Here is a 12,801-nt window from a genome sequence, read left to right as displayed (position 1 = left end):
CCAAATTGCACTGCAAAAACACGCATTATCCCAGAACTCGAGTGTGGTGCAGGAACTACACAGTAGGCCTGGCAGCATCTGAGGGGCAGGAGAACAGGCTTATGCCCGAAACGTCGATTCTCCTTCCCCCCGGATGCTGCCTGGCCTGCTGTGCTTTTCCTGCACCACTCTCTCGACTCTGATCTCCGGCATCTGCAGTCCACACTTTCTCCTATTCCGTTATCCCAGAATTATCTGTATACAGATTGTGAACTGCTATGAATGTGGACCTAACACAGAATCCCACAGTACACCATTAGTAACAGCCTGCGATCCCTAGAACAACCAGTTTATTCCTCCTCTTCTTCTTTTTGCGGAGTATCTAATTCTAATCCCATGCACTCTAAATTTTTTTTGCTCACCTTTTGTGTGAAAGCTCATTGTGCAGGTAAATTTATTGGTATGAACCAAAATGAGAAAGCACTTATGAAGCCTGCCTAATTGCAAGGTCCATTAGTTGGATGGTGCCTTAAAAGTGTTTCCTGAAAAAGGGGGCAAGGGTTGGGGGGGTGCGTATTCGAATTAGGTGGCACAACTCAGATGTATTGAGCTGGTGACACAGTGTACTTAAAACCAGACACAGGGCACCACATGCAGTAATTGGCTATTTGTCAACAAAATAAAGGATGGTGACCACAAGATTGCACTGTGTAAATATCATACAGTAAGTGGATGACAAAAGCTTGCAAGGAAATAGCTTTCTATCAGCAGCCATGAGCAGGCTGACATGGCATCATGGTTATTTAAAACTTTATAATAAGCTCCTTCCAGGAAAACAGACATGTCCTCATTGATGAAAGGTTAACTGATCATAGAAAACGTGACACACTTGTGATGTTTTCCCATAATCAGCTGATCAATCGCTGAAGGATTGTTCATGCAGGCTGCACGCATGGGAGTAGAAGAAATTTCCTCAGAGCAATAGCTAGCTTCCTCAGGAATAGTAATCGTCTGATCAACAACTGAAGGTTGGCGTGGATCAGGCTAATGAGCTATTTCAATTTTATGCATAGGTGAGTCTGTGTAAACTGGGTCACCTGCAATTGCAAGTACTATACAGATAAGTTTGTGATGTTAGTATTATTCCAATATTATGTAACTTACCTTGCTTTAACAAAGAACAATTGGGTTTATCACATTGTTAGGATGCCTTGGGATATTGATATCCTGAGATATTTGCTGAGAGGTGCGAGGGAGGAGCAAAGGACTTCTGGGAAGTTTTTGAGTGAGTGAGATCTATACCGGAGACCCCATACTGTAGGGCCTCCCTCCCACCCATGTCCTCTAACCTTACTAAACTCGGTCTCAGTTTTCTTTTTTTTTTGCTCTTCCTTTGTTTAGTCCTGTGTAGGCTTTCAGCGTAGCAGGATATGGATGTTAGGGCAGTTACATGTTCCTCCTGCAGAATGTGGCAGGTGAGAAACACTTCACATGTCTCGGTCAACTACATCTGTGGGAAGTGCACCCAACTCCAGCTCCTTGAAAACCAAGTTAGGGAACTGGAGCTGGAGCTGGAGCTGGATGAACTTCGGATCATCCGGGAGGCTGAGGGAGAAATTGAGGGATTGTACTCCCAGACACAGGATAAGGACAGCTGGGTTACAGTCAGGGGGAGGAAAGGGAACAGACAGTCAGAGCAGAGATCCCTGTGATCATTCCCCTCAGCAACAAGTATACCATTTTGGATACTGCTGGTAGGGATAGCCTATCAGGGGAAAGCCATAGTTGTCAGGTATCTGACATTGAGCCTGGCACTGTGGCTCAGAAGGGAAAGGGGAGAATAGAAAAGCGCTAGTCGTAGGGGACTCAATAGTTAGACAGACTGACAGGAGATTTTGTGGTCAGGAACAGGATTCCTGGAAGGTATTTTTGCCACCCTGGTGCCAGGGTCCAGGATGTCACCAATTGGGTTTACAGGATTCTGAAGGGGGAGGGGGAGCAGCCAGAAATTGGGATACATATTGGCACCAATGATATAGCCAGGAAAGGGATTCAGGATCTGAAAAGTGACTACAGTCAGTTAGGTTGGAATCTGAAGAGCAGGAAGAGTAGAGTGGTGATCTCAGGTTTGCTACCTGTGCCATGAGATAGTGAGGTGAGGAACACAGTCAGCGAATGTAGCTTAACACGTGGCTGCGAGGCTGGTGCAGGAGAGAGGGCTTCAGATACCTAGATCATTGAGATACCTTCTGGGAAGGTGGGACCCGTACACGAAGGACAGGTTACACCTGAACTGGAGGTGCACAAATGTCCTGGGTTGGAGATTGCTCGTGTAATTCGGGAGGGTTTTAACTTGATTGGTGGGAGGTGGGAATCAGAGCCACATATCTGAGAGTGGGACATTTGCAGATGGGGCAGTGACAGAAGGTAGTGAATCTATCGGGAAGGTTTCTTATGTGATGAAACAGAGGGATTGGTTAAAGTGTATCTGCTTCAATGCAGAGTGTCAGAAATAAGAGTGATGAACTTACACCATGGATCAGTACTTGGGGATATAATGTTGTGGCCATAACGGAGACGTGGGTATCATAGGGGCAGGAATGGTTGCTTGATGTTCTAGGGTTTAGAACGTTTAAAAAGAACGGAGGGTGGAAAACGAGTAGCGGGGTGTAGCATTACTAATCAGAGTGCATCACAGCTACAGAAACAAAAGGTTGTTGAGGAAGGTCTGTCTGCTGAGTCAGTACGGGTGGAAGTCAGGAACAGCAAGGGAGCAGCCACCTCACTGGGGGCTTTCTACAGACCACCTGACATTGAGCCTGGCACTGTGGCTCAGAAGGGAAAGGGGAGAATAGAAAAGCGCTAGTGGTAAGTGACTACAGTAGAGAGATTGAAGAACGCATAGGCGGGCAGATTCTGGAAAAATGCAAAGGTAGCAGTGTTGTAGTTACGGGTGATTTCAACTTTCCCAATATCGACTGGAACCTCCTAAGTGCAGATGGTTTGGATGGAGCAGTTTTTGTCAGGTGTTCAGGAGGGTTTCCTTATTCAGTATGTAGACAGACCGAGGGGAGAGGCCATTTTAGATTTGGTGCTTGGCAATGAGCCAGGACAGGTGTCAGATCTCATGGTGGGAGAACACTTTGGTGATAGTGATCACAACTGCCTAACATTTAACATAGCCTGAGAGAGGGAAAGGAGCAGTTACTGAGGGAAGATATTTAATTGGGGAAAAGGAAATTATGACGCTATCAGACAGGAGTTGGGAAGTACAGACTGGGAACAATTGTTCCACAGAAAGGGCACAGCAGATATGTGGAGACTGTTTAAGGAGCAGTTGTTGAGAGTGATGCACGCATTTATTCCTCTGAGACAGGTAAGAAGGGGAAAGATTAAGGAATCTTGGATGACGAGAACAGAGGAGCTTCTCGTCAAAAGCAAGAAGGCAGCTTATGTAAAGTGGATGAAGCAAGGATCTAGCACAGCTTTAGAGGATTACAGGCTTGCTAGAAAGGAGCTCAGGAATGGACGGAGAGCCAGGAGGGGCACGAAAAAGGCTTGGCAAATAGGATTAGGGAGAACCCAAAGACATTTTACACATGTGAGGAATAACAGAATGATCAGGGGAGAAGGAATGGCCAATCAAGGATAGCGTAGGGAACTTGTGCGTGGAGTCTGAACAGATAGGGGAAGCCCTAAATGAGCATCTTGCTTCAGTTTTATAGAACATAGAACATAGAAGAATACAGCGCAGTACGGGCCCTTCGGTTCTCGATGTTGCGTCGATCCAAGCCCACCTAACCTACACTAGCCCACTATCCTCCATATGCCTATCCAATGCCCGCTTAAAGCCCATAATGAGGGAGAGTCCACCACTGCTACTGGCAGGGCATTCCATGAACTCACGACTCGCTGAGTAAAGAACCTACCCCCCCCCTTAATTTAAAGCTATGCCCCCTTGTAATAGCTGACTCCATACGTGGAAAAAGATTCTCACTGTCGACCCTATCTAAACCCCTAATCATCTTATACACCTCTATCAAGTCACCCCTAAACCTCCTTTTCTCCAATGAAAACAACCCCAAGTGCCTCAGCCTTTCCTCATACGATCTTTCTACCATATCAGGCAACATCCTGGTAAACCTCCTCTGCACCCGTTCCAGTGCCTCCACATCCTTCCTATAGTATGGCAACCAAAACTGCACACAATACTCCAGATGGGGCCGCACCAGAGTCTTATACAACTGCAACATGATGTCAGTACTCCGGAACTCAATTCCTCTACCAATAAAAGCCAGTACGCCATATGCCTTCTTCACCGCACTATTTACCTGGGTGGCAACTTTCAAAGATTTGTGTACATGGACACCAAGATCCCTCTGCTCATCCACACTACCAAGTATCCGATCGTTAGCCCAGTACCCCATCTTTTTATTACTCTTACCAAAGTGAATCACCTCACACTTAGCTACATTGAACTCCATTTGCCACCTTTCTGCCCAGTTCTGCAGCTTATCTATATCCCGCTGTAACCTGCCACATCCTTCCTCACTGTCTACAACTCCTCCGACTTTCGTATCATCCGCAAACTTGCTCACCCAACCTTCTAACCCCTCCTCCAGGTCATTTATAAAAATGACAAACAGCAATGGTCCCAAAACAGATCCTTGCGGAACACCGCTAGTGACAGCACTCCAAGATGCCATCAACTACTACCCTCTGTTTTCTTCCAGCCAGCCAACTCCTAATCCAAACCTCCAACTCACCCTCAATGCCATACCTCCGTATTGTTTGCAGTAGTCTACCATGGGGAACCTTATCACACGCCTTACTAAAATCCATATACACCACATCTACTGCTTTCCCCTCGTCCACCTCCTTAGTCACCTTCTCAAAGAATTCAATAAGGTTTGTGAGGCACGACCTGCCCTTCACAAAACCATGCTGACTATCCTTGATCACATTATTCCTATCCAGATGTTCATAAATCCTATCCCTTACAATTCTCTCTAAGACTTTGACCACAACAGAAGTGAGACTCACCGGCCTATAGTTACTAGGGTTATCCCTACTCCCCTTCTTGAACAAGGGAACCACATTTGCTAGCCTCCAATCTTCTGGCACTACTCCTGTAGACAACGAGGACATAAAAATCAAGGCCAATGGCTCTGCAATCTCCTCCCTTGCTTCCCAGAGAATCCTAGGATAAATGCCATCAGGCCCAGGGGACTTATCTATTTTCACCCTTTCCAGAATTTCCAATACCTCTTCTCTACATACCTCAAAGCCATCCATTCTACTTAATTGTGACTCAGTATTCACATTGACAACAATGTCCTGTTCCTGATTGAATACTGACGAAAAGTATTCATTCAGTGTCTCCCCAATCTCTTCAGCCTCCACACGCAACTTCCCACTACTATCCTTGACTGGACCTATTCCTACCCTAGTCATTCTTTTATTCCTGACATACCTATAGAAAGCCTAAGGAAAAGGACCTTGTTGTGAATGAGAACTCTGAGGAGCTAGGATACTGGCTTGACCAGATCAAGACTGATAAAGTTGATGTGCTGGAAATTTTGGAAAACATTAAGATTGATAATTCCCCAGGGCCAGACCAGATTTATCCTAGGCTGCTCCGGGAAGCGAAAGGAGGTTGCTAAGCCGCTGGCGAAGATCTTTGCCTCCTCACTCTCCATGAGTGTCGCACTGGAGGATTGGAAGGAGGCAAATGTTGTTCCTCTTTTCAAGAAGGGTAATAGGGAAATCCCTGGCAATTACAGACCAGTCAGTCTTACGTCTGTGGTCAGCAAAGTTTTGGAAAGAATTCTGAGGGATACGATTTATGACTATTTGGCAAATCATAGCGTGATTAAAGGCAGTCAGCATGGCTTTGTGAGGGGCAAGTCATGCCTCACAAATCTTTGAGGAGGTGACAAGACAGATCGAAGATCAAGCAGTGGATGTGGTGTATATGGAGTTCAGCAAGGCATTTGATAAAGGTTCTCCATGGTAGGCTCATTCATAAAGTCAGGAAATATGGGATACAGGGAGATTTGGCTATTTGGATTCAGAGCTGAAAATGTGTTGCTGGAAAAGCGCAAGTCAGGCAGCATCCGAGGAGCAAGAGAATTAACGTTTCGGGCATGAGCCCTTCTTCAGGATTCAGAATTGGTTGACTGACAGAAGGCAGAGAGTGGTTGTAGATGGAAAGTATTCTGCCTGGAGGTCAGTGTTGAGTGGGGTCCCGCAGGGCTCTGTTCTTGGGCCTCTGCTCTTCGTAGTTTTTATAAATGACTTGAATGAGGAAGTGGAGGAGTGGGTTAGTAAATATGCAAATGACACAAAGGTTGCAGGTGTCGTCGATAGTATTGAGGGCTATTACAGGCTGCATCACGACAGACAGGATGCAGAGCTGGGCTGAGAAATGGCAGATGGAGTTCAACCTGGATAAATGCGAAATGATGCATTTTGGAAGGCCGAACTGGAATGCTGAATATAGGATTAAAGACAGGATTCTTGATAGTGTGGAGGAACAGACGGATCTGGGTGTACAAGTACATAGATCCCTGAAAGTTGCCACCCAAATGGATAGGGTTGTTAAGAAAGCATATGGTGTTTTGGCTTTCATTAACAGGGGGATCGAGTTTAAGAGCCGTGAGGTTTTGCTACAGCTCTACAAGTCCCTGGTGAGACCACACTTGGAATATTGTGTACAGTTCTGGTCACCCTACTATAGAAAAGATAGAGAATTTGGAGAGAATGTGAAGAAGGTTTAGCAGGATGCTGCCTGAACTGGAGGGCTTGCCTTATGAAGAAAGGTTGATAAAGCTCGGACTTTTCTCTGGAGAGGAGGAGGAAAAAGAGAAGACCTGATCAAGGTATACAAGATAATGAGAGGAATATATAGAGTCAACAGCCAGAGACTTTTCCCCAGGACAGGATTAACGAGTACAAGGGGTCACAGTTTTAAGATATTAGGGGAAAGGTATAGAGGAGACGTTAGAGGTAGGTTCTTTACGCAGAGAGTTGTGAATGCATGGAATGCGTTGCCAGCGGTGGTGGTGGAAGCAGAGTCATTAGGGACATTTAAGCAACTGCTGGACAAGTACATGGAGAGCAGGGAGTTGAGGGGTGTGTAGGTTAAGTTATTATTTTTTACATTAGGATTAAACCTCGGCACAACATCCTGGGCCAAAGGGCCTGTTCTGTGCTGTACTTTTCTATGTTCTATATTCTAAAAAAGCCCAATGGACCAGGAACTACAGGAATAAGAGCCTATAGCTCCAAGCAACCTCAAAAATACTCCAATTTTGTCAAATATTAATTTCACTTTCATAAATCTAGGTTGACTCAGCCTAATTTTGCCATTCTTTCCAAATGTTCAGTTATTGCATCCTCTTCAAATAGATTTTCTTTTGCTGTGGACATCAAGCTAACAGGTCGACAACTCTCCATTCTCCCTTTAAAATGTGGGGTTACATTTACTATTGACCAGTCAGGAGGAACCTTTTTAAAATCCATAGAGTTACAAACATTAAATACCAATGTATCCACCATCTCCCTTGCTACTTTCTTCAGCATTGATAAAGCTCATCTGATTCAGATTTATCAACTCTCAATCCAGCTAATTTTCCCAGTACTAGCTCTTTACAAATACTAACTTGTTTTTGCTCTTGAGTTACACAAGTCCCTTGGTCCCCTAGTATTTGAGGGGTTTTCTGTATCTTCTTACATGAAGACAGGCGAAAAATAACTGTTTAGTTTCTCTGCCATCTCTGTTCTCCATTACAAATTCTCCTGTCCCCACCTGTAATGGGTCCATATTTAATCCTTGCTAATCTTTTTCCTTTCATCAATACCTTTACACTCTGGTTTTGTAGCAGACTCTTCAACAGACATGGGCTGCTTAACTGATGCTGTTGGAGGGGAGACAGGGAGCTGCTTATCTGCATTTTCTTCATCTTGTAGTCCTTCTTTCTCTTGATCCTTTTTCTCACTCTCAGAAGTTTTGACTGGGCCAACATTTCCTGGAGAAGGTAGTTGCAGGTTTAATGAACTCTTTACTGAGTCAGGTGGTGAATCAAAAGGTTTCTCATTCACTGCAGAAGTTGATACTTTCGTTGATGATCTATTCAAAAAAGTTGTACAATACAGTAAAAACAAAGCAAGTCATAAAGACAGGGACAAAGTAATTAAAAATTATGTTTCCCTTATACATTCTTCATTCAGGTTTCATTTCAAACTATGGAATAAATACATCAAAATCACTTAATTTCAGAAGTTTACAATTCTATGCATTTCTAGAAGTTTACATTTCTAGAATAAGATGTCTGCCTTACCGGACTGTGGATGGCACTGGTGACTTATGTTTCACGATTAAAGGAGAATTTGACTTTTTCACTGTTGCATTCGCGGTTAAAGCTACAAGTGCATTCTTCTCCCTTTCATTTTCTCTCTCTTTTTCATTTTTGTCAACCTAGGACAAGTCCAGTCCAAATTCATTTTATTACTACCAATGTGATGGTGCTCAAAAAAACATACTGGCATACGTAATCTATCAATCCATATACTTTGTTAGATATGTATAATACTTCAGTTCATGATAACCAATACATCTCCAGTACTTTCAACTTTAATGATTAGTTTTCTGCAACAATTTTACACTTTCAATCTTTCTAGTCTACTACATTGTTTGTTTCAAACCCAACCCCAATAGAGATGCAAACAAAAAACATGGTAAGGAACATTCACTAACAAAATACTTTTGACAGATTACAGCTATCAAAAGCCCAAGGTTGATTTCTAATTGGGTTGTGATGATCCCAGGTGACATTAATATAGTGAACAACTAAAATCCCAGACTGAGGGGATCCGAGATGGCGGCGACCCAGCAAGACTGAGTCTATAGTGCTCCTCCCAAGACTTGGGTACAGTGGGTCACCCACCCCCTACCACGCTCACCAAATCATTTATAATAGTTGTGTAATTTAATTAGTTGTGTAATATTACATTTAAACAATTTAATCCTAAGTAAAAATGACTAAAGGGAAGGGAGCCCGCAGCTCTCAGCAAGCAGGAACCCCTCCCCCATCCTCTCCAGCTGCAGCAGAGGTGTCCACAGCCAGCCCGGGGGACTTACCTACAGTAACAAGCCTTGCAGAAATGATTTCCAAGCTTGACTCGAAGATCGATGCCTTTATGGCAGAATCCAGAAATCGTTGGGACTCGCTCTCGGCCGCGCTGCAGAAGCACGACCGAGAAATCCAAGAAATTGAACGCCGAGTCAGAGGGGCGGAGCTAAAGGCCGCGACCTCCAAAACTGCCGCTCAATCGGCCGTGGATCAGGTCCGGACTCTCGAGGTCGTCGAAAAAATATTAGTTTGCTGGGCCTTCCCGAACGGGAAGAGGAAGGCCAGCTTACAGCGTTCCTGGAGCAGTGGCTGCCACAGCTTTTAAATCTGCAAGCTGGATCAGGCCAGGTAAGGGTGGAATGGGCCTACCGGGTCGCAATACGCGGGCCCGACTCGAACCAGCGCCCGCGCCCTGTCCTGTTCCGGCTGCAGAGCTATAAGGAGAGGCAGATACTCCTAGAAGCCTCTAGAAATCTCGGAAAAGACCCCCAACCTATGATCTATAAAGGATCCAAGATCATGCTATTTCAGGACTTTTCCCCAGCTCTGGTCCGAAAGAGGAAGGCATTCGACGAGGCGAAGAAGCGTTTAAGGGACTTAAATATTCAGTACTCCTTACGCTACCCAGCGATGTTACGCTTTAACCATGAAGGATCCGTATATAATTTTGGATCACCAGAAAAGGCTAAGGAATTCTTGGACTCTCTCAGATAAACTGTAAGAGATAATGGATGTTGGTCTGCCTTTCCCCCCCGCTTTGGTTTATATCCCCCCTTTTTTTTCCTCTTACCTTACTGTTTAATATTATCATGGGGGGTGGGGAGAGGGATTTGATTTTCTCCCCCCCCCCCTTGTGGTTGTTTTTCTGTTATTATTTTATTTATTATTCTGTTATATATGAGGCGTGTGTGTATGTGCGTGTGCGTGTGCGCACGCGCGTATGTGTGCATGTGTGTGTGCGTACGTGCGTGCGTGTGCGTGCATGTGCGTGCATGTGCGTGCGTGTATGGTTTGGTTAATGTTGTGGGGGGAGGTGGTTACCTTATTCAATTTTACCTCTGTCTCGAGGAGCGGGGTTGTTTTCCCCTTGTTATTTTGTATTATTATATTTAATTATTCTTTGTTGAGGCGGAAATTTTATAGTTATATGTTTATATATGGTATTAACATTACCAAATATAGCCAGGTGTTGGTATGGGTGGGGGTAGGGTGCTCACTGTTAACTCTAGCTTTGTATTATATTTGAATTCTCCTCATTTTATTGAGGAGCGCCTGGGTCAAGGGTGGGGCATTGGTTGGGAGAGGATAGGATGGACTTTTGGAGAGGAAGTGACACCCCCTGGGAACAAGGGGGAAAATCTCCACTTCGATACGTTTTATATATTTTTTTAAAATTTAGAAATAGTTTTTTATTGTATTGTTGTGGGTGTATTAAAGAGGTTTTATTTTTGTAAATTTTATATGCTCTACGCTCGGGATGTTCTGGATAGGGTTCCCCCTCCCGAGGGGTCTCTGATTGGCCCAGAGGATTATGGTTGATCAGTCGGTTAAGTGGTGCACCTGGAATGTCAAGGGGAGTAATTCACCAGTCAAGAGGAAGAAAATATTATCAAATCTTGAGGAAAGAATGGACATAGCTCTCCTACAGGAGACACACCTGTCAGATAAACAACACTTGAAATTACAACAGGGCGGATTTGATCAGGCCTTTTTTTCTTCTTTTAGCTCGAAAAACAGGGGAGTTGTTATTCTTGTTCAGAAGAATTTCCCTTTCAAAATCCTAAAGCAGATAAAGACGAATCTGGACGATATATCTTGATTAAAGCCCTCATAAATGGAGAGGAATATGGGATTTTAGATTTGTACTGCCCCCCGGCACACCCCTTTAAATTTATAATGGGAGCCTTTTCAAAATTGATGGCTTTTGATGCCCGTCATATAATTATAGGGGGAGACTTTAATTGTATTATGGATCCGGAAATAGATTGGATTCCCAAGAGTACTGCAGGAGTATCTCCCAGATCTAGACAATTGATGGATCTGAACAAAGAATTAGGATTAGAAGATGTATGGAGATGTCTTCATCCACAGGGCAGAGATTTTTCTTTCTACTCTAATCCACATAAATGTCATACCAGAATTGATATGTTTTTTGCCCCCTCGATTTTTTAAAATTCGATATCATCCTGTAAAATAGGTAGTATAGCAATTTCCGACCACGCTGCTGTATATATGGAAATTAAGGCGAGGAACAATGGGACATCCCCTCGGCATTGGCGTATGGACCCCTTCCTAATGAAAGATAGTAAATTTGTAAAGTACTTCTCTCAAGAATTTAAAACTTTTCTAGAAATTAATTCAGGTACACTAGCAACCCGGCAATGATGTGGGAGACCATCAAAGCTTACACGCGAGGCTTGATCATCTCCTACTCAGCGACCCAGAAGAAATTAAAGGGAGAACAACAGCGTCTGCTTGAAGCCCGCTTAAAAGCGGCTGAAACAGCATACACTGATAGACCTATTATTAAATTGCAAAGGATTACAGCTCTTAGGACAGCTCTAAACACTACGCTTACTCAAACGGCTAAGAGGGAAATATTATTTGCAAAGCAAAGGTTATATGAATATGGCGACAAACTGGGTAGATACTTAGCATTTCTTGCAAAGAAAAAAAAGGCCCCTCAGACTATTACATCTATCAAGGAAAGTACAGGTATTTTGACTCATGATCACAAAAAGATTAATGCGATCTTTAGAGAATTTTATTCTGAGTTATTTCAATCACAGGATTGTGAAGATAGGATGAAGAGGATGCAGTCATTTTTTAAAAATATGACTTTTCCAGGCCTAACTCCAGAACAAGTATCGGTCCTAAATGCTCCTCTTACACCCCAAGAAATAGTTGATGCAATTAGGCACCTTCAAAATGGTAAGGCACCGGGCCCAGATGGTTTTCAAGCTGAATTCTATAAAGAATTTACAGAAATACTGGCTGGTCCACTTATGGACATGTATAACTATGCATATAGTCAGGGCTGTCTCCTGCCTTCGCTTAAAGAGGCAAATATCTCTCATCCTTAAAAAAGGAAAGGACCCAGAAGATTGTACATCATACAGACCAATATCCTTGCTAAATGTAGATTTTAAAATCCTCTCTAAAACGTTAGCACTGAGACTAAAAAGTATACTGCCACATATTATAAAGGAGGATCAGACGGGGTTTATTAAGGGCCGTAGATCATCCAATAATATTAGAAGGGTTTTGAGTACGATTCAATCCTGCCATCAGGGAAAGATACCAGGAGTAGTGGTTTCATTAGACGCGGAAAAAGCATTGGTCGAATGGTCATATTTGTTTTACACATTGGAGAGGTTTGGCGTTGGACAGGTGTTTACCAAATGGGTCTCAACATTGTATAGTGATCCCAAAGCAGTTGTGGTTACTAATGGATTAGGTTCGGATAGCTTCAGTGTGGGTAGGGCTGCCGTCAGGGATGTCCCCTCTCGCCATTGTTATTTACGCTAATAATTGAACCACTAGCAGAAGCTATACGAGCTGATCCTAATATTGTGGCCCCAAGGATTGGTACAGGTAAACATAAAATTACCCTTTATGCAGATGATGTTCTTCTATTCCTCAGTAACCCTTTGATGTCCATACCTCGCCTAATCCAAGTTATCAATAC

At 43.7% G+C, this 12,801-nt stretch overlaps 1 protein-coding gene across 6 annotated transcripts in view; it reads right to left on the bottom strand.

Moving 5' to 3' along the window:
- The window catches only part of map7b (microtubule-associated protein 7b), a 146,455-nt gene that overhangs the window by 22,526 nt on the left and 111,128 nt on the right, over positions 1-12,801 (bottom strand). For all 6 annotated transcript variants that reach the window (XM_043685998.2, XM_043686012.2, XM_043685988.2 and 3 more), the window contains 2 exons: positions 8,322-8,458; positions 7,842-8,110 (listed from right to left, as the gene is read on the bottom strand). In XM_043685998.2, coding sequence (XP_043541933.1) covers positions 7,842-8,110; positions 8,322-8,458 — 406 coding nt within the window. The remainder of the gene's footprint in view (positions 1-7,841; positions 8,111-8,321; positions 8,459-12,801) is intronic.

The sequence above is a fragment of the Chiloscyllium plagiosum genome, unplaced genomic scaffold (genome assembly GCF_037043375.1).
Source record: "Chiloscyllium plagiosum isolate Xiang-an unplaced genomic scaffold, Cpla_swu_hap1 HiC_scaffold_3, whole genome shotgun sequence".
In the NCBI taxonomy this organism is placed as follows: Eukaryota; Metazoa; Chordata; class Chondrichthyes; order Orectolobiformes; family Hemiscylliidae; genus Chiloscyllium; species Chiloscyllium plagiosum.
Note: the sequence above shows the minus strand (reverse complement) of the source record. Positions and strands in the feature narration are given on the sequence as shown.